Below are 19,467 nucleotides of genomic sequence, written 5' to 3'. Positions count from 1 at the left end.
TCTACCTGTGACTCCACTTTCAAGGAGCTATGAACCTGCACTCCAAGGTCTCTTTGTTCAGCAACACTCCCTAGGACCTTACCATTAAGTGTATAAGTCCTGCTAAGATTTGCTTTCCCAAAATGCAGTACTTCACATTTATCTGAATTAAACTCCATCTGCCTCTTCTCAGCCCATTGGACCATCTGGTCAAGATCCTGTTGTAATCTGAGGTAACCCTCTTCGCTGTCCACTACACCTCCAATTTTGGTGTCATCTGCAAACTTACTAACTGTACCTCTTATGCTCACATCCAAATCATTTATGCAAATGACAAAAAGTAGAGGGCCCAGCACCGATCCTTGTGGCACTCCACTGGTCACAGGCCTCCAGTATGAAATACAAACCTCCACCACCACTCTCTGTCTTCTACCTTTGAGCCAGTTCTGTATCCAAATGGCTAGTTCTCCGCGTATTCCATGAGATCCAACCTTGCTAATCAGTCTCCCATGGGGAACCTTGTCAAATGCCTTACTGAAGTCCATATAAATCACATCTACCACTCTGACCTCATCAATCCTCTTTGTTACTTCTTCAAAAAACTCAAGCCAGTTTGTGAGACATGATTTCCCACGCACAAAGCCATGTTGACTATCCCTAATCAGCCCTTGCCTTTCCAAATACATGTACATCCTGTCCCTCAGGATTCCCACCAACAACTTGCCCACCACCGACGTCAGGCTCACTGGTCAAGAGTTCCCTGGCTTGTCCTTAGCACCCTCATAAACAGTGGCACCACGTTAGCCAACCTCTAGTCGACCCACACCTCACCTGTGACTATCGATGATACAAATATCTCAGCAAGAGGCCCAGCAATCACTTCTCTAGCTTCCCACAGAGTTCTCGGGTACACCTGATCAGGTCCTCGAGATGAATCCACCTTTACTCGTTTCAAGACATCCAGCACTTCCTCCTCTGTAGTATGGACATTTTGCAAGATGTCACCATCTATTTCCCTACAGTCCATATCTTCCATATCCTTTTTCACAGTAAATACTGATGCAAAATACTCATTTAGTATCTCCCCCATTTTCTGTGGCTCCACACAAAGGCCGCCTTGCTGGTCTTTGAGGGACCCTATTGACTCCCTAGTTACCTTTGTCCTTAATGTATTTGTAAAAACTCTTTGGATTCTCCTTAATTCTATTTGCCAAAGCTGTCTCTTGTCCCCTTTTTGCCCTCCTGATTTCCCTCTTAAGTATACTCCTACTACCTTTATAGTCTTCTAAGAATTCACTCGATCTATCCTGTATATACCTTACATGTGCTTCCTTCTTTTTTATAACCAAACCCTCAATTTCTTTGGTCATCCAGCATTCCCTATACCTACCAGCCTTCCCTTTCCCCCTGACAGGAATATACTTTTTCTGGATTCTCATTATCTCATTGCTGAAAGCTTCCCATTTTTCAGCCATCTCTTTACCTAGAAACATCCCCAACCAGCTTTTGAAAGTTCTTGCCTAATAAACTTCAGTTATGAAGATAGATTGGAGAGGTTGACACATTTTTGCTTGGAAAGGAGAAAGATGAGGGGAACCTTTATATAAATTTTCAAAGTCATGAGGTGTCTGCACGGAATGGATGGGAAGAAATTATTCCCACTTGTAAAACGACTGAGAAGCAGAGTGTACAGATTTTAATTATTTTGCAAAGCAGCAAATGCAAGGTGAGGGGAAAAAAAAATCTTCACCAAGTGAGTGGTTCAGTTTGGAATGCACTGCCTGGAAGAGACATTCAATTGAAGCATTTTAGCTCACTAGAAACAATGGCCTCTAATGTGCAGTGTTGTGGAGAAAAAGCAGGAATTTGTTACTAAAACAAAATGATCTAAAAACATGTACAGAGAGTGGGTTGAATGACCTCCTTCTGAATCATGACCAAAGAAGTGAAAGAGGCAGAGAGGTTTAAGAAGCAAACTTGCAGCTTAGTTAACGAAGGGTGGTCAACACACCAAAATTAGAGATGCAAAAATACTTGGAGAATTGTGGCCCTAGAACCTTTACAGATATGAGATGGGCCAAGCCACAGATGGACTTGAAATGGATGAGAATTTTTAAAATCAAAATAATTGTTTCACTGAGAACCAACAGGTCAGTGAGCACTGGATTGATGTATAATCTCATCTTGGAGCCAGTAAGGAATGAACAGGAAGATTTAGATGGCCTGAGATTGGCACTGAGTAGATAATAGGCGATGGCCAGGAGTCCACTGGAATTCTTGATGAAGGGCTCTGACCCAAAACGTCGATTCTCCTGCACCTTGCATGCTACCTGACCTGCTGTGTTTTTCCAGCAACACACTCTTGACTCTGATCTCCAGCATCTGCAGACCTCATTTTTTCGTAGTCCATTGGAATAGTCATGGCAAAAAAAAAGAACATAGTTGAGGGTTTCAGCAGCAAAAGAGTTGAAGTTTGGTATAGTTAGGTGAGGTTATGAGAGAGGAAATGAGTGTTGGAGGGGATAGAGTGATGTTGTGGGTAAGTAGATGGAAGCACATCTTGGATCAAACATGATATCAAGGTTCTGACAGTTCAGATCAGCTTCAGAAAGGATGGATGTTGGAAGCTAGGGAATGAAGTTTATTACGTGCAGTAGACATCCGTTTGGTTTCTCTAATATTTAATTTGAGGAAACATTTGCTTATCTAGTGGTAGAAATCAGACAAGTAAACTGATAATTGCATGACAATGAAAAAGTTGAAAAAGGTGGTAGCAAGATAGAGTTTGGTTTTGTTCCCAGATGTGAAAACTGCTGCTATGTTTTCAGATGATGTCACTGTGAGGTGGCATGCAAGTAAGAAATAAGACAAACCAAGGATAGACTTTTGGAAACACTATGGTTAACACTGTGGGATCAAGCGAAGACATTTTAAGTAATTGGCTGTGGAAATTTTCTAATCAACCAGTTCAGAGATATCAGTATACACCTCTGGAGCAGGTTGGGCTTGAAACCAGGTATCGTGGCTCAGAGGTAGGGACCAACATTGCACTACAAGAGCTGTGATTGGAAAGGTAAGAATGGAATCAGGTGCATGCAATCCCACTCATTTGAACAATGTTGGAGAGGCATTTAAGGAAGTAGGTGTAGTGAACCATATCAAAAACTGCAGACAGATTGAGAAGGAGAGGAAGGGATACCACACCTTTCTATGGATAAAATGCCGCATGTAACTTTGCTTGAGCAATGTTGCTACAATAGCTGGATAGAAATGTGATTCTAGGGGATCAAACTCAGCAACTCAGAAAATAATGGGTATGCATTTAGGGAGGTGACAACACACTCAAGGAATTAGAAGGCTGAAGATGGAGTAGTAGATTAAAAAGGTGGTTTGGGTTAAGGTTCCTTTAAGGAGAGAGGTGACAAATATGAAGGAAATGGGGAATGTATCTGGAGAGAGAGAGAGAATTGTTAGCAATTTTAATTAACATGGGAGCTGAGGGAGAAATTCAGAAGGTCACAATGTGATACAGTCAAAGGATTAGGAGGTGAGTTGCATGGACAGAGGAACTCAGAGAAACCATGAGGAGAGATAGGAGAGAAACCAGAAAATAGTACACATTGAGGATTAGGCAAGGGGAGTATTTTATAGGAATTTAGAAATACATAATATGATCAAGCAGGGTAAGCATGACTTTATGACAGGGAAATCTATTAGAATTTTTTGAGTTGGGTTGCAGTATCAAGCAGTATAGTTAAGAGGAATTAATGGATGTAATATATTTGGACTTTAAAAATGTATTTGATAAGGTACCACATGTGTGGCTAATTAATAAGAGCCCATGGTGTTGAAGGTAATGTAATAGCATTGACAGATGATTGGCTAACAAATAGTTTGGGTTAGTTGGGCTATGGTTGGCATTTTCAAGATGGCAACCCTAACTACTGGAGTGTCACAGGGGTCAGTGCTGTGGCCATAAATATTTGTAATATATATTAATGACTTGGATGAGAATAATGAATGGATTACTGCCAAGTTTGCAGTTGTCAAAAAGTTTGCAAGTGGTGAAGATGACACAAAGAATATACAGAGGGATAAAGAAAGGGTAAATGAGTGGGCGAAAAACTTAATAGATGGAATATAACGGGCGAGAATGTGAAATTATGCCCTTTGGCAGGAAGAATAGAGGTGTTGAATATTATTGAATTGGAGAAAGACTGCAGAAAGCCACAGAACACAGGGATTTTGGAGTTCTTGTTCATAGATCACAGAAAGAGAGCATCCAAATTTAATGGGTAATAGGGGAGGCAAGTGGAATATTGGCCTTCATTTCAAAGGAAATGGAGTATAAATGTAGGGAGGTTTTACTGAAGCCATAGAAAGCACTTGTCAGACTACAAGCTGGAATACTGTGACAGCTTTGGTCTGTTTCATTAAGAAAAGATATACTGGCATTGGAAGCAGTCCAGGTAAGGTTCTCTAGGCTGATATTGGATATGGAGGGAATGTCGTATGGGGGAGCATTGAATAAATTAGGTCTGTGTTCATTCGAACAGTATAGAAACATATAGGATTCTTAGGGGGCTCGACAGAGTAGATGTGGAAAGGTTGTTTCCCCTTCTGGGAGAGTCTAAGATCATACACTCAGAACAAGAGTTTGCATATTTAAGACAGATGAGGAGGAACTTCTCTCAGAGGGTAATAAATCTATAGAATTCTTTACCACAAAGGGCTGTTAAGACTGGATTATTAAGGATATTCAAGGTTGTGACAGATTTTAATCAGTAAGAGAATCAAAGGCTATGGGGAAATGGCAAGAAAGTGGAGTTGAGGATTATCAGATTAACAGTGATCCCATTCAATGGCGGAGCACACTTGATGGGTTGAAAAGCTAACTTCAACTCCTACATCTTGTGGTTTTATTTTGTATCGGTAAACCTGTGGAGGGAAATGACTGACACAGCTGAGTTGATCTCAATCTTAGTATTAAAAATATATAAGATTTTTCAAATATTGAATGAATGAAAAGATATCAGTATAAATTGCTGGCACACAGTCCCAGCTTAATTATAGAACAACAATAGACACATTTTATATTAATGAAGCCATGACATAAAGTTTGAAAAGTTAAACAAGGAGAGCCTGATTAACCATCCTTTGAGGTGATGGTCTGCAGGAGTTAAAGTTTTTCATATAATTCCATAGGTCAGAGAAGATTGAAACTCAATGATAAGCAAAAAGGGAAGGTTTTAAACTGTCCATATAGCTTTCAGATCAAATAAGAGGTTTAAATTTAAATGATAACAACTTTGCATTTCTATCTTTGGCAAATAGGGTTAAAGAGAATTCAAAGGGATTCTACAAATACATTAAGGACAAAAGGGTAACTAGGGAAAGAATAGGGCCCCTGAAAGATCAGCAAGGCCACCTATGTGTGGAACTGCAGGAAATGGTGGAGATACAAAACAAGCATTTTGCATCAGAGTTTACTGTGGAGAAGGATATGAATGAAGTGGCGCTGGAAAAAACATAGCTGGTCAGGCAGCACCTGAGGAGCAAGAGAATCGATGTTTTGAGCATAAACCTTTATCAGGACTCCTGATAGCTGAAACGTTGACTCTATTGCTCCTTCAATGATGACTGACCTGTTGGGCTTTTTCTAGTTCCACACTTTATTGACTCTGACTTCTCCAGCATCTGCAGTCGTCACTATCTCCAAGGATATAGTAGAGTACGTGGGAAATAAATAGCGACATCTTGAAAAATGTCCATATTACAGAGGTGGTTGTGCTGGACATCTTAAAAAGTATAAAGGTATCTAAATCCCTGGGACCTGATCAGGTGTACCTTAGAATTCTGTGGGAAGCTAGGGAAGAGTTTGGTGGGTTCCTTGTTTAGGTATTTGTGTCACCAATGGCCACAGGCAAGGTGCTGGAAGAATGAAGGTTGGCTAATGTTGTGCCAATATTTCAGAAAATGGTAAGGAGAAGCTAGGAACTATAGACTGATGTTGGTGGTGGGCAAGTTGTTGGAGGGAATCTTCAGAGACAGGATTTACATGTATTGGGAAGGGCAAGGACTAATTAGGAATAGTCAACATTGTGTGTGGGAAATCATGTCTCAAGAACTTGATTGAGATTTTTGAAGAAGTTGCGAAGAGGATTGATGAGGGCAGAGCAGTGGACGTGATCCAAATAGACTTCAGTAAGGCATTCGACAAGGTTCCTCATGGTAGACTGCTTAGGAAGGTCACATGGAATACAAGGAGAATTAGTTATTTGGATACAGAACCTGGCTCAAAGGTAGAAGACAGAGGATGGTGGCGCAAGATTGCTTTTCAGACTGGAGGCCTGTGACCAGCTATGCCACAAGGATCCATTTGCTTTCTTTCAATTTATCTCAATGATTTGGATGTGAACATAGGAGGTTTGGTTAGTAAGTTTGCAGATGACACCAAAATTGGAGGTGTAGTGGATAGTGATGTAGGTTACTTCAGAGTACAATGAGATCTTGATCCAATGGGCCAATGGGCCAAGGAGTGGCAGATGCAGCTTAATTAAGATAAATGTGAGGGGCTGCATTTTGGAAAGGCAAATCAGGGAGGACCTTTACACTTCTTGGTAAGGTCTGGGGTGTGTTGTTGAACAAAGAGACCTTGGAGTGCAGATTTTTAAAAGTATAATCACAGGTAGATAGGATAGTGAAGATGATGTTTGGTATGCTTGCTTTTATTGGTCAGTGCACTGAAATATAGGAGTTGGTAGGTCATGTTGCAGCTGTACAGGACATTGGTTAGGCCACTCGTGCAATACTGAGTGCAATTCCTGTCTCCCTGCTATAGGAAGAATGTTGTGGAACTTGGAAGTTTTCTGAAATGATTTACAAGGACATTGCCAGGGTTGGAGGATTTAAGCAATAGGGAGAAGTTGAATAGACTGGGGCTATTTTCCCTGGAGCGTCAGAGGCTGAGGGACAACCTTATAGAGGTTTATAAAATCACAAGGGGCATGGATAAGGTAAATAGACAAGGACAAATGTTGGCTAATGGGACTAGATTAGGTTAGAACATCTGGTTGGCATGGGCAAGTTGGACCGAAGGGTCTGTTTCTGAGCTGTATATCTCTATGACTCTACCTGGAGACAGGTTGTGTGTGTTATTCTGTCATATAAGGAACTGCGGGGGTTAGGGAGTTTCTTTAGTTGTTGTATATCTATTCTGTATTGATCAGTCTGTGTCTAGAACATGTAGGAGAAAGCAGAGAGAATATGCCAGCAGCCAAGACAGAAGGGCTATCAGGAACCAAGGCTGTTTCTGATTTGAAGGACCAATGAAATGGTACAAGTAAAGCCCATATTTAGGCTGAATGAGATTATAGGTTTATGCGATAAACGGAAGATAAGTGGACACACTTGGTTAAGAAACTGGTATGCACCACTATGTTTAAATATTTCTTATAATATCAGATGTAGAACTGAGAAACGTAAGAGAATGGATGACCTATTGTTGACCTTTTGGTATAGCTGGAACATCCATGCTTATTGTAATAGGATGTTTAAATCATTCACATATGTGTTAGATTAAAATAAACTGGGAGCCTATGGTCAGTTTATGAAATAAGTCTTCCTCAAAAGGAAGCAAAATGTCTGGAAAGAGTGCAATCATCTCGAGTCGAGATATAAATTATTGTACAGCTTACTCAAATCAATCAGTTGTTTTGAAGATTAGTAGATCACTTCTTACATTTCTGTTTGGTACATCCCAGGTATTCCACTTTGAAATGGAAATGGCTATTAGTGATTCGAAGGTTGTTTTGTCTAATTTATCTGGGTGTTTCTCGTAGAAGACAATTGTAGATTTGTTCTTGTGTAGGTTGCAGCATAGGTTGAAATCAGAGAGAGGGAGACAAGCTCTAAGATTACCTGGCTCAGGGCTACAGGAAGAAATTCACTTGTTATTCTGATGGTCAAAACCAGCAGTTAGCTTGAAGAATGCAGTGAAGCCTGAGTCTGAGTTGAGAAGTTGATAAATGAATTTGGAAAATTACTTAGCCAGAAATGAATGGCAGAATTCCATGAAATATCATACCTCAGAAAATAACTGAAATAATGAGGATAAATCAAACTGAATTTCAGAGGTCTGTGGCATACCTTTGGATTGGGACACAAAAAAGGAAATGGACTTTCAGGTTTTAAGGAGCTCCAAGGCCCAAGCCAGGGTGGGGGCAATAGAAAATTTATAGCGTGGCGTGTTATAAATTATAATGTCAATTTACTCGTACTTGCTTTTGTGTTTGATTAAAAGGTAATTAATTCTTTCAGTTCATATCTCAATGATTTTCTTTTTAAAAGAGAAGGCTTCCTACCAGGATCGCAACAATGACAAATGTGTGAGGTTGTTCATAAACCTGATTTCATATTTGTCTCTTGAGATGGGCTTTAAACCCATATCAGTGCCTTCAATAAGATGACTGTGTCCTTGCTTTAGTTCAAATGCTACCAAAACCTTCTTCGCATTGTTCTATCTCTCGGTTTTACGATTCCAATGAACTCCTGGCAGGCCGACAATGTCTTACCCTATGTAAACTTGAGGGCATCCAATGTTTTGCTGGTAGGATGTTCCGCACACATAAAAACTGCTCACTGGTCCATTTTGATATTTCATCCGGGCCTTCAAATTCCGCTACAGAATTTCCTCCAGCCTCGTATTCCCCCAATAACTCTTGCCTCTTAAGCATCTCTGATTTTAATTGCTAATTCATTGATGACTATGCCTTCAATTGTCAAAGCCCAAAGTTTTGAAAGTCCTTCCATTAACTTTACTTCCCCTGTAAGCTCCTTAAAACTTGCATCGAATACCAAACTTTAATGTATCTATCCTTATTTACGGATCAGTGTCAAAGTTTGTTCTGTCATGCTCTTGAGACGTGCTTTGGGAGATTTCATTACACTTAAGTGACTTTTCTTTTTGAATTATTCCTTCACAGGATGTGGGCATCACTGGCGAGGCCAGTATTTACTGCCTATCGCTAGCTGCCCTTGAGGAGTTAGATGTGAGCCATCTTCTGCAGTCTATATGGAGTAGGTACACCCATAGAACTGCTAAAAACAGTTCCAGGATTTTGACCCATACATAAACCAAATAAAAACATTGTTGTCATTTTCTAATCTCTGTGATTTGCCAAGGTATTGACTGGTAAAGACATATTGCAAATTGCATGAACATACAACTTGCTTTCAGGAGTAGTCAGAAGCTCTGAACCTGAGAAAATATCTGGTCACAATGTCCTAATTATAATAGTGCATGATGTATCTCCATCCCTAAATCAGGCTGTGAAGGCAATACTGAGTTGACAGCAGACATCTTTAAATATTGTCTGTACTAATCCATTGTTTCAATGATTGACTACCAAATAACAATGTCAAGGCAAAGAGGAGCAAATCAAGACAAGTTTCATATATCAGATATTCCTTTTATTTAATGTTATTTGCTAACTCAATATCTTAAGCACTATGCTTTGAATTGCCATGGTATGCTCACTGTTAAATCAAGATATTGATTGATTCAAATTTCCAAAACAATGTTGCATTTCATGGATTAGACTGTAGTTTGTTCCTAAGTAGTACTGACATAACACAGCGTGTAAGGTTTTGAAGAAACCTGAAAAATGATATATCGCTATAAATGCGATTAGTATTGATTTAGCACTGATTTGAACAAATCTGATGTTCTCGGTTTCTCAGCCACTGGCTTTCCTTTATCCATAATCCCACTTACCACTACCATGTATTATAGAACCAGAAGCAAATCTGGCAGCAGATCAAATGGCCAAAGAAAAGTTACGTTTTCACTACCTCTAGGAGTCCGTGATTAAGAAAGCGAATGCAATGTTGTCAATTATCTCAAGAGGGTTGGAATATAAAAGCACTGTTGTGCTACTGAGACTTTATAAAGCTCTGGTTAGGCCCCATTTGGAGTACTGTGTCCAGTTTTGGTCCCCACACCTCAGGAAGGACATACTGGCACTGGAGCGTGTCCAGCGGAGATTCACACGGATGATCCCTGGAATGGTAGGTCTAACATATGAGGAACGGCTGAGGATCCTGGGATTGTATTCATTGGAGTTTAGAAGTTTAAGGGGAGATCTAATAGAAACTTACAAGATAATACACGGTTTGGAGAGGATGGATGCTAGGAAATTGTTTCCGTTAGGCGAGGAGACTAGGACCCGTGGACACAGCCTTAGAATTAGAGGGGGTAAATTCAGAACAGAAATGCGGAGACATTTCTTCAGCCAGATAGTGGTGGGCCTGTGGAATTCATTGCCACAGAGTGCAGTGGAGGCTGGGAAGCTAAATGTCTTCAAGGCAGAAATTGATAAATTCTTGATGTCACAAGGAATTAAGGGCTTCGGGGAGAATGCGGGTAAGTGGAGTTGAAATGCCCATCAGCTATGATTGAATGGCGGAGTGGACTCGATGGGCCGAATGGCCTTGCTTCCGCTCCTATGCCTTATGGTCTTATAAACTGGCTCAATTATATATTTACTCTCAGCCTGCAGTGACCGAACTTTGCATTTGGTATCAGGTGTACTCAAATAATATAAAAATACATTAAATATATAACTAAAAGTACTGCATCAGGAATGTTAGCACTCCCCATTGTTCTGGATTTCAACTAAACTTGCACGGTGCAGTTAGATGGCTTCTTGCTTTGGTTCTGGCAACAAACACCAAGAGAAATTTGGCTGTGCTCTTAATCTAGTTCTGCTTTACTGCCAATATTTTTCAACCGATACAATCACTGAGCAACTGCAGCTTAATTCAACATTACTTAGTATACTGAAAGCAAAATATTATGCACTGGTTTTAAAATTTATAGTGATGCCAATTCTTTTAAGAATCAAATAGACAATCTCATTACCTCAAGCACGCCAGGGTTCAACTGAGTATGGAGGTCCTTTTAATCTGCAAGCACTATTTTGAACACTGATTTATTTGCACTCAATGAGGCAAATTTCATGGCATTTGCTTTTGCACTTCTTTGGACCTACAAGTACAGTCTTTCCTATCTTAGGCCATAAATGACCTGTAGTTATTCCTGACATGGAACACTCTAACAGAGTCTTCATCTGACAAAAGTAGTAGACAGTTCTAGAGAAGTTGGGAGGCTTATTGGCATATAACTGATTTCTGAACCGTCAGCCTTATATCTATTGGCAAAAGCCTAGAAACTCCTATTTTGTAAAATAAAATTGGCAAAATTACATGGGAGTTATCCTATCAATTATTGCACAGACCCTTGAAAACTTCCAAATTCATGGGGATTTCCTACATCTGGGTATCGTCAATTCAATAAAAAAAAAGAGGATAGGAGGTGAACAGTATCTCTGTATCATATTTCCATGCTACCTTTGGGCATATCCATACTTCCAGTTATTGCCTGAAAAACTTTGATAAACCTCGAAAACATGAAATAATTAGAAACTCAGTTAAGAGTCTGGCTTTGTTTTTTGAATTTGTACTCATGAAATGGGTATTCCTTGAGGGAGACAGGTTTGCCTGATCCACTCTGAAAAGTTATATAGCATGGCTATCTTCTGTCTCCAAGGGTCTAAATGTGTGCAATGAATCATGTTGAACAAGCAGACACAAATTGAATTATTCCCTATTTAAGTAATATTAATTTGCTCAAGGTGAATCAGAATACACTAAATTAAGATGTCTGAGGTATGCAAAGTATGACCAATGTGGTGTCCACAGAGAATTAAGCTCCTCCAACATTTTAATATATTATTGATAAATTGTGCTAACTCATGCAATCTCATTTTACATAACAAGAATTAAGAGCTGGCGTCGGCAATTCAGACACTCAAGACTGCTCCAATTAAAAGTTCTACGAGCTGACCAAAGTCTTAGTTCGTTTGACCATGTCAATTTTGCATGGTCCTTCATCAATGCTGTAAGATGGAATTTAAGGGAATAGTCTTTTCATCAGGTTGTTACATGGTATTGTTATGTCTGATTACTCACCATCAGCATCTCACTTGTGAGGGAATTCACAAGGTCTGAGACGGAAGAGCGAGGTTCTGTTTTCCTATCAGAGTCATCCTGAGGGACCTGCCCTTGCACAGGGGTTGTATTTACAGGCTTATTTCCAGTGGGTAACCTGCAAATAGAAATAACAGTCAACAATCTGACCAAAAGACCAATATTGCCAGGGTGATAACTGTGAGATGTTCCATTAGCAAGAAGACTGGATCCCTTTTCTTTCCCTAGCCTAACTAGGATTTGACAGCTGCAAAAGATCATAATTTCCCCAGTGAACCTGCTTCAAAAGCACTCCACATATTCTCAAAATAGTTTGCAAGTTTCAAAAACAAAAAAAATTATATGTTAAGTAATTAATCATGACAATTTAACCAATTTAATAAACCATATCATTAATTATATAGATACTTGGGAAATATTCCAGAAAATGATGGAATATGAAAAATAGGTTGATGAAAGATATTTTATTTTTACACTTGTGCATATTGATACTTATCATCTATAATGGAACTAATGGTGAATTTGTGATCCAAATCTTGGGCAGCATTGGCTTATAATAATATTCCTGTAATCAATATTAGGTCACGTAAGCCACAAACTCACCACTTTATGGAAACTTCATCATAAATGTTGGTTATCTTTATCCAAAGTTTCAGAAATTTCCTTCCACTAGTGAACTGCAACTAATATGACCATTGTGTGACTCGATAATGAACTGGACACAAATAACTGTAACATTTATAATTTGAGGAAAACCAAGTAGGATTCAATCACTTGATACAATAATGTAGAGGTCTGAAAGTTGAAAGAAGTTGAAACAGATACGGAAAAAGACTTAGCAAATGGGTAATGGAAAGGAGTAGTTATACAAAATAAGCACATTTGTAATATAGTAATGTAGTTGTCACAAGGATTCATAAATTCTCCCTATATGTTGAGTGATTAATGGAAACTTGATTTAGTTTGTGTTGTAACTTCTTTGTTTTGTTGACTTAAGGAAAATCACAATATATTTTACAATGAGCAATTGTTTGTTGATTAGAAGCTCATTGACAGTGGTAACTAGAAGCCTAGTTTACACATGGCTGATAAGTCTAGATCTCAAACTTTCATGCACTTGTGACATTTATGACTGCAATGTATTATGTGTCAGTAACACAGCCTGCATTATAGGTAACTATTAAGGATGAGTAGCAACTTTCACAAAGAAGTTTGAACCCCTCTTGTTTGCACAATTTTGCATTTTTAAAATTGCTCGCTATATTAATGATCACTGGTAATTTCATGGTGAAATAATCCTGTGCTCTTGACATATCATAATACAAATGCAAAAGCTACTAAACTTCATAAATATCCAAATCGAACATTGCATTTATCAATGGACCCTGTTGAATTCGAGATGTGTATTCAAGCCAACAAATTGAAGCAACTCAGCACCTGAAGGCAAAGCTGCAGAAAATCTGCTACACTGATGTGTCACTAATAATTAGCTAAAATATCAACCAAATACTCAGCAAAACTAAAAATGCTTGCCACATTTGTCATCTTACAAGTGGTTGTCTCAGTTGATTAGTCGTAAATGATTGCTGCCTTACAGAGGTGCTGCTTATTACAGTAATGCGACATAGATGGACAAATCCAACAAGCATGCTTGATATAAGCTTTGTTTTGGACTGAACCAGGAGACTAAGCAGAATTAAGTTATGATAGCCTCAAATGTGCTAGTGCAGCATGAAGCGAGACTTCAGTTATTTTTAATAGTTCATTTTGCATTGCAAAAATGTCCAACCTATGTTAATTGGTTCAATACTTAGAATTTAAAAAATATTATATTAAAACTGGTCGCATTAAGCCATTGAGCTGTAAAGTATGGAAACAGACTTTTCGGTCCAACTCGTCCATTCTGACCAGATATTTGAAATTAATCTAGTCCCATTTGGCACATTTACCTCTAAACCCTTCCTATTCATATACCCATCCAGATGTCTTTTAAAAGTTGTAATTGTACCACTCTTCATCCCTTCCTTTGGCAGCTCATTTCATACATGTGCCACCCTCTGTGTGAAAAGTTGCCCCTTAGGTCCCTTTTACATCTCTCCCCTCTCCCTTAAACCTATGCCCTCTAGTTTTGGACACCCTACCCTGGGGAAAACACCTCAGCTATTCACCCTATCCATGCTCCTCAGAATTTTATAAACTTTTATAAGATCATCCCTCGGCCTCCAACGCTCCAGGGAAAATAGCGCCAGCCTATATTATTCAAATCCTCCAACCCTGACAACATCCTTTAACTTATAACAGAAAATTATGACTAATGGAAACTTTATGCCATATTAGTACATCTGTACATCTGCATACCATGAAATACTGTAGCACTGGCTTTCACCTCATAAATGCATGAAAATATGGCCTTTTTGGATTGGATGCATGATTTATATCCCAATGTATTTTGGTTCTATTGAAGTCAATTGAGCATCCAACCTGAACTTACCTTCATTATCCCAATGTTTACGTGACATTGGGGATCTCATTTTATTCATTGTGTATTAGAGTATAAGCACATAAGAGTTATGCTTTATAAAAAGAGCAACATATTTTGCAACATGAGTTAGAAAGCACACACATACTGTAAGGCTAAGAATAAGATTTCTAACATTGGTTCCATTGACAAATGCAATGTGTTGTATAGTAATGATATATAGACACAAGAAAAACCTACAGCAGTTACCCTCAGTGAATGCAACACCAGTTGTTCTCAGCAGTGCTGCAACTAGCCTCTATGTTCTAGACACTGAAAATAGAAAGGTCCCTTGCAATTTTCATTGTTGATCTCCACTTGGACATGTTCCACTTGAGAACAAAATAAATTCAACTATAGTATCATTTCCTTTTGCCAGCCATTGATTGAATTACCTTGGCCTCCATTTTAACTTCCTTGTGGAAATGCAACAAAATGAGTATCCAACCAGTTTGGGAATAGCAGAAAGCAGACTTGATGGATTTTAATGATTCAGTCTATTTAGCATGCTGTTTGGAGTAAGTTTAAAAGGGGATAAAGTTTAAATGAGATATGAGAGACAAGTCTTTCTTTTTACACAGAGGGTGATGCCTGGAATGCACTGCCAGAGAAGGTGGTGGAAGTAGAAAGAAAAGTAATGATTAAAAGTCATATTAACAGATGTCTGAATAAGCAGGAAAGAGAGGAATATGCATCACCTATAGGCAAAAGGGTTTAGTTTAGAAAGGCATCATGTGTCAATGCAGTCTTGATGGTCTGAAGGACTTGTTCCTGTGCAGTACAGTTCTTCGTTCTTGTCAACTTTCCTACCAAACAGCAAGAAGTCACTAGAAGCATCTATGTGTCTATAAAATCAAACAGTAGGCCACCACTACAAGTGACCCAGGAGAACCCTTGCAATAAGAGGAGCTCCATGAGGGAAACAAAGAATTTGGCAACTTAGTGTTGTATGTTGAAGACTAAAAAGTTTATTGATCAAACTGATTTTATACGTGTTTCATCAATACAAATGTAATGCTTTCCTGTTTCAAGCATCCAATGCTTAAATACCTTTCTGGAAAGGGAGAACAGAATAGACTTGGTGCCCAACAAAGTTCCTTGAACCGAAGTCAGAGTTTAACCATTGTTGCACCAGCCATCCTGTGGATTCAGAGTGACATGGACAGAAACGTACAAACTGGTGGTTGTAGCCTTTCATCAACATCTTTTACGTCATCTGCAAAACATCCCTTGAGCATTCTTTTATTCCTAACAGCTTAGACTTGTTAAAATTACTAGAAGACCATGAGCTGTGTCATTCTCATTGCAATAACGATACAGGCAAGCAGTTCAGTGACTTAATACAAGTGATATCAGAGCTTTGTATACTTCTGTTAATATTGGTTGATTTAAAAAAAAGATTCCCAGAAATTGTTATCCTGGTCAAATGGTTGTCTATAGTCTTCAGTAAGAAGGCAACTGATGAGGTTATTTTACACTGTATTGCTAAACATTACAAAGTTTGTGTAATAGTCCTGTTTATCTATCATTAGTAGTTATAAAACAATGGATTCAAGAACACCGCCTCCCCCCCCTCCCCTTAAAATGTTGGAGTCTGCACAACCAACTAAATTGACATGAAAAAATGCAGCAAGGGCTTTTCACTTCGAGATAACCTACTTTTTTTTGTTAACTCATGGTACATGGGCATTGCTGAGTCTTGTTAGCTCCCACATTCCATCTTATTCCACATATGGTAATTAATTAACAATTCAAATGACAGAATAAAGATATCAATAGAATAAAATTATCCCCTCTTTAAAATTTGATTGTGTAAGATGATGAGTCCCAAGTTCCATAGTCTCATTTACCAGATGTATACCTATGGATGTCTATTTCTTTGCCAGATGGAAATAGTGGCTGCCTGAAATTCTCCTGATCTTAGTCATGTTCCTCTCATTATCTCCATTCCTCCAGCTTGTGTTATTGTAGTCCTTACTCATACAAAAACTTATTATCTTAACTAAACTCATTCCATCGGCTGAAATGGTCTTTTTCATTATGAACCAAGTTATTTCATGTTCTGACCATATTAGGCTGTTTGCCTGTTTCTGTTCTATTCACTTTCAAATTACGAAAGTTTTATGTCATCTTTCTCACCTGTGTAAAACGTATCCCACTTCACTGCTATTCATGGTTCCTCATTTAAGTCGATAGCAGATAGTTTTTTGGTGTCTACCATCTCCATAAGTAGAAACCACACACCTAACATGTTGCATTGTCTTACATAGCCCAGATTTGATTTACTCAATTTTAGATGCAAGCCATGTGAATTGATGAGAATTAAATAGTCTATCTTTTACTTATGTCCAATGTGCATCCCATCAATATTGTAAAAACAGAAGGAGAAAGTGCTTGGAGAGATGACAACAGACATACGATAGTAAGCTGTTTCATTATTGGACAGTATGTGAATATACAGAGCCACATGAGAATACTGCCAGCAGTGGAGACCCAGAGTCACCTGCAGAAGCTAGTTTTTAGTGCAAAGATTAGGAAGGTGGAGAGTCAATGCCCCCATTTTGAAGTCTCTTCTCCCCCACTCGCCTTCAATTGCAGCATGCTCTTCTTTCAATTTGGATAATCTCTGATAGCCTTCAAGAGCTTGGAATCCCACCTTAATTGGAAAGGGAACCTGTCATTTGGTCACTAATTGGCTACCCAAGGAAAATGAGTGAAAGTATAAGCTTCTTACCCACATTAGACCCTGGTGATGGCTTTCAGAAAGCTGCACAGAAAATTTATCCCTTTATTGCATACAGCCTACAGTGATAGTATTCCTTGCCATGGATACAATTGTTGGAATGTGCTATGATTTCATGAACTAAGTATAGGATTACACTTTGAGAAGTATACCAGTAACTTGAAAATATCTATTTGAAAACATACTTAATTGTCCAACTGATTCAGAAATATGAATACAAGTATTCATATAACAGAATTATAAATTACAAGTGTACAGTCTTGAGAAAGCAATTATAGAGAAAAGAAATTGCAGCTTTTTTTCCCCACGAAATATTCTGAGTACTTTATTCATATTTGGACAGAAGGATCTGGTATTCACGAGCAACACCGGTATTTATTGGCCAGCCATGAATGCATTTGAACCACCTTGTTGAGATATTGCAGTCGATGTGTTGACAGCATTCACACAGGGCTGTCAGGACAGAGTCCCAGGATTTTGACCCACTAACAGTGAAGAACCAATATTATATTCCCTAATCAAGTAAACATGGAATTTTGAGGAGAACATGTCAGGTGGTGACATTTCAATAAGGTTGCAAAAGTTGTGGGTTTCTGAAATGCTGTAGAAAGCTTAACAACTTGGTCAAGCACACCTGGCTTTGGAACACACATGGAGAAAGTAGATACAAGAAGAATGAATAAGGCAGTAGACAAGGTGTCAAGCAAGCAAATTGCTTTGTCTAAGATGAAATTCTTGAATGTTGTTGCAGCCACATTCATCTAAGCAAGTGGGCACCATTTCATCACATTCCTGACTTATACATTATAGCTGGTGGAAGAGGGATCAGTTGGCTCAGTTGACTGGACAGTTTGCAATGCAAGGTGACACCAAAAACACAGGTTCAACTCATGGTTAGCATTAAAGTCCTGCCTTCTCAACCTTGCCCCTCACCCGAGATGTGGAAGACCTCAGGTTAAATTTACCACTAGTCATCCATCTCTGACAAGACAGCAATCCAATGGTCCTCTGAGATGGTAGAAACTTCATCATTTACTGAGTTGCACAGGTTTTCAAGGAGTCACGATGCAAGAAAATTGAGTGCAGTTAACAGAATTGAGGGAAAATCTGGAGTTTGGTGATTGAGAGGAAGGAGAACTTAGCTTTCTTTTGCTTGTCTACCCTTCTCACTCTACAGGAATAGGTTCTTACTCTATTGGTGAGCAAGCCGAAAAGGTCTATTCTATTCTTAAGTTTAACATAATTTACATGTTGGTGGTAAAGGGAATAAAACACATAGAAAAGCTGCAGGTTGCTTTGTTCTGGATGGCATTAAGCTTCTGTGTGTTGCTGGAGCTGCACTTATCCAGGCAAGCAGGGATTATTCCATCACACCCATGACCAGTACCTTGTAGATGGTAAGCAGTCTTTGGGGAGTTAGGAGGTGAGTTAGTCGCTGCAGGATTCCTAGCTGCTGATCTATCCTTGTAGCCATAGCACCTAAATAGCTGGTCTAAAACAATTTCTGATCAATGGTAACAGAATATTGACAATGCAGTATTCAGCGATGGTAATGCAATTGAATGTCAAGGGGCAGTGTTTAAATTTTCTCTTCTTGGAGATGTTCATTGCCTGGGACTTATTTTGTGTTTATGCTACTTGCCACTTGTCAGCCCAAACCTAAAGATTGTGCTGGTGTTGTTGCATTGGAGTGGAATGCTTTAGTATTTGACTAACAAATGGTACTGGATCAGTGGTGCTGGAAGAGCACAGCAATTCAGGCAGCATCCGAAGACAGGCAAAATCGACGTTTCGGGCAAAAGCTCTTCATCAGGAATAAAGGCAGAGAGCCTGAAGCGTGGAGAGATAAGCTAGAGGAGGGTGGGGGGGGGGAGAGAGTGGCATAGAGTACAATAGGTCAGTGGGGAAGGAGATGAAGGTGATAGGTCAGGGAGGAGAGGGTGGAGTGGATAGGTGGAAAAGGAGCTGGGCAGATCGGACAAGTCCGGACAGGTCAGGGATCGAGTTGCTGGAGGTTAGAAGCGAGGATGAGGTGGGGGAAGGGGAAATGAGGAAACTGTTAAAATCCACATTGATGCCCTGGGGTTGAAGTGTTCCGAGGCGGAAGATGAGGCATTCTTCCTCCAGGCGTCTGGTGGTGAGGGAGCGGCGGTGGAGGAGGCCCAGCACCTCCATACCC

At 39.3% G+C, this 19,467-nt stretch overlaps 1 protein-coding gene across 5 annotated transcripts in view; it reads right to left on the bottom strand.

Annotated features, from left to right (window-relative positions):
• syt7a (synaptotagmin VIIa) overlaps positions 1-19,467 on the bottom strand; it is a 671,470-nt gene that overhangs the window by 113,978 nt on the left and 538,025 nt on the right. For all 5 annotated transcript variants that reach the window (XR_006313964.1, XM_043706001.1, XM_043706003.1 and 2 more), the window contains one exon: positions 12,010-12,145. Coding sequence is in view for 4 of the 5 variants with exons in the window: in XM_043706001.1 (XP_043561936.1) it covers positions 12,010-12,145 (136 nt within the window). In the remaining variant the exon portion in view is untranslated. The remainder of the gene's footprint in view (positions 1-12,009; positions 12,146-19,467) is intronic.

Source organism: Chiloscyllium plagiosum, chromosome 16 (genome assembly GCF_004010195.1).
Source record: "Chiloscyllium plagiosum isolate BGI_BamShark_2017 chromosome 16, ASM401019v2, whole genome shotgun sequence".
Taxonomy (NCBI): Eukaryota; Metazoa; Chordata; class Chondrichthyes; order Orectolobiformes; family Hemiscylliidae; genus Chiloscyllium; species Chiloscyllium plagiosum.
The sequence above is the reverse complement of the archived record's forward strand: the minus strand, read 5'-3'. Positions and strand labels throughout refer to the sequence as shown.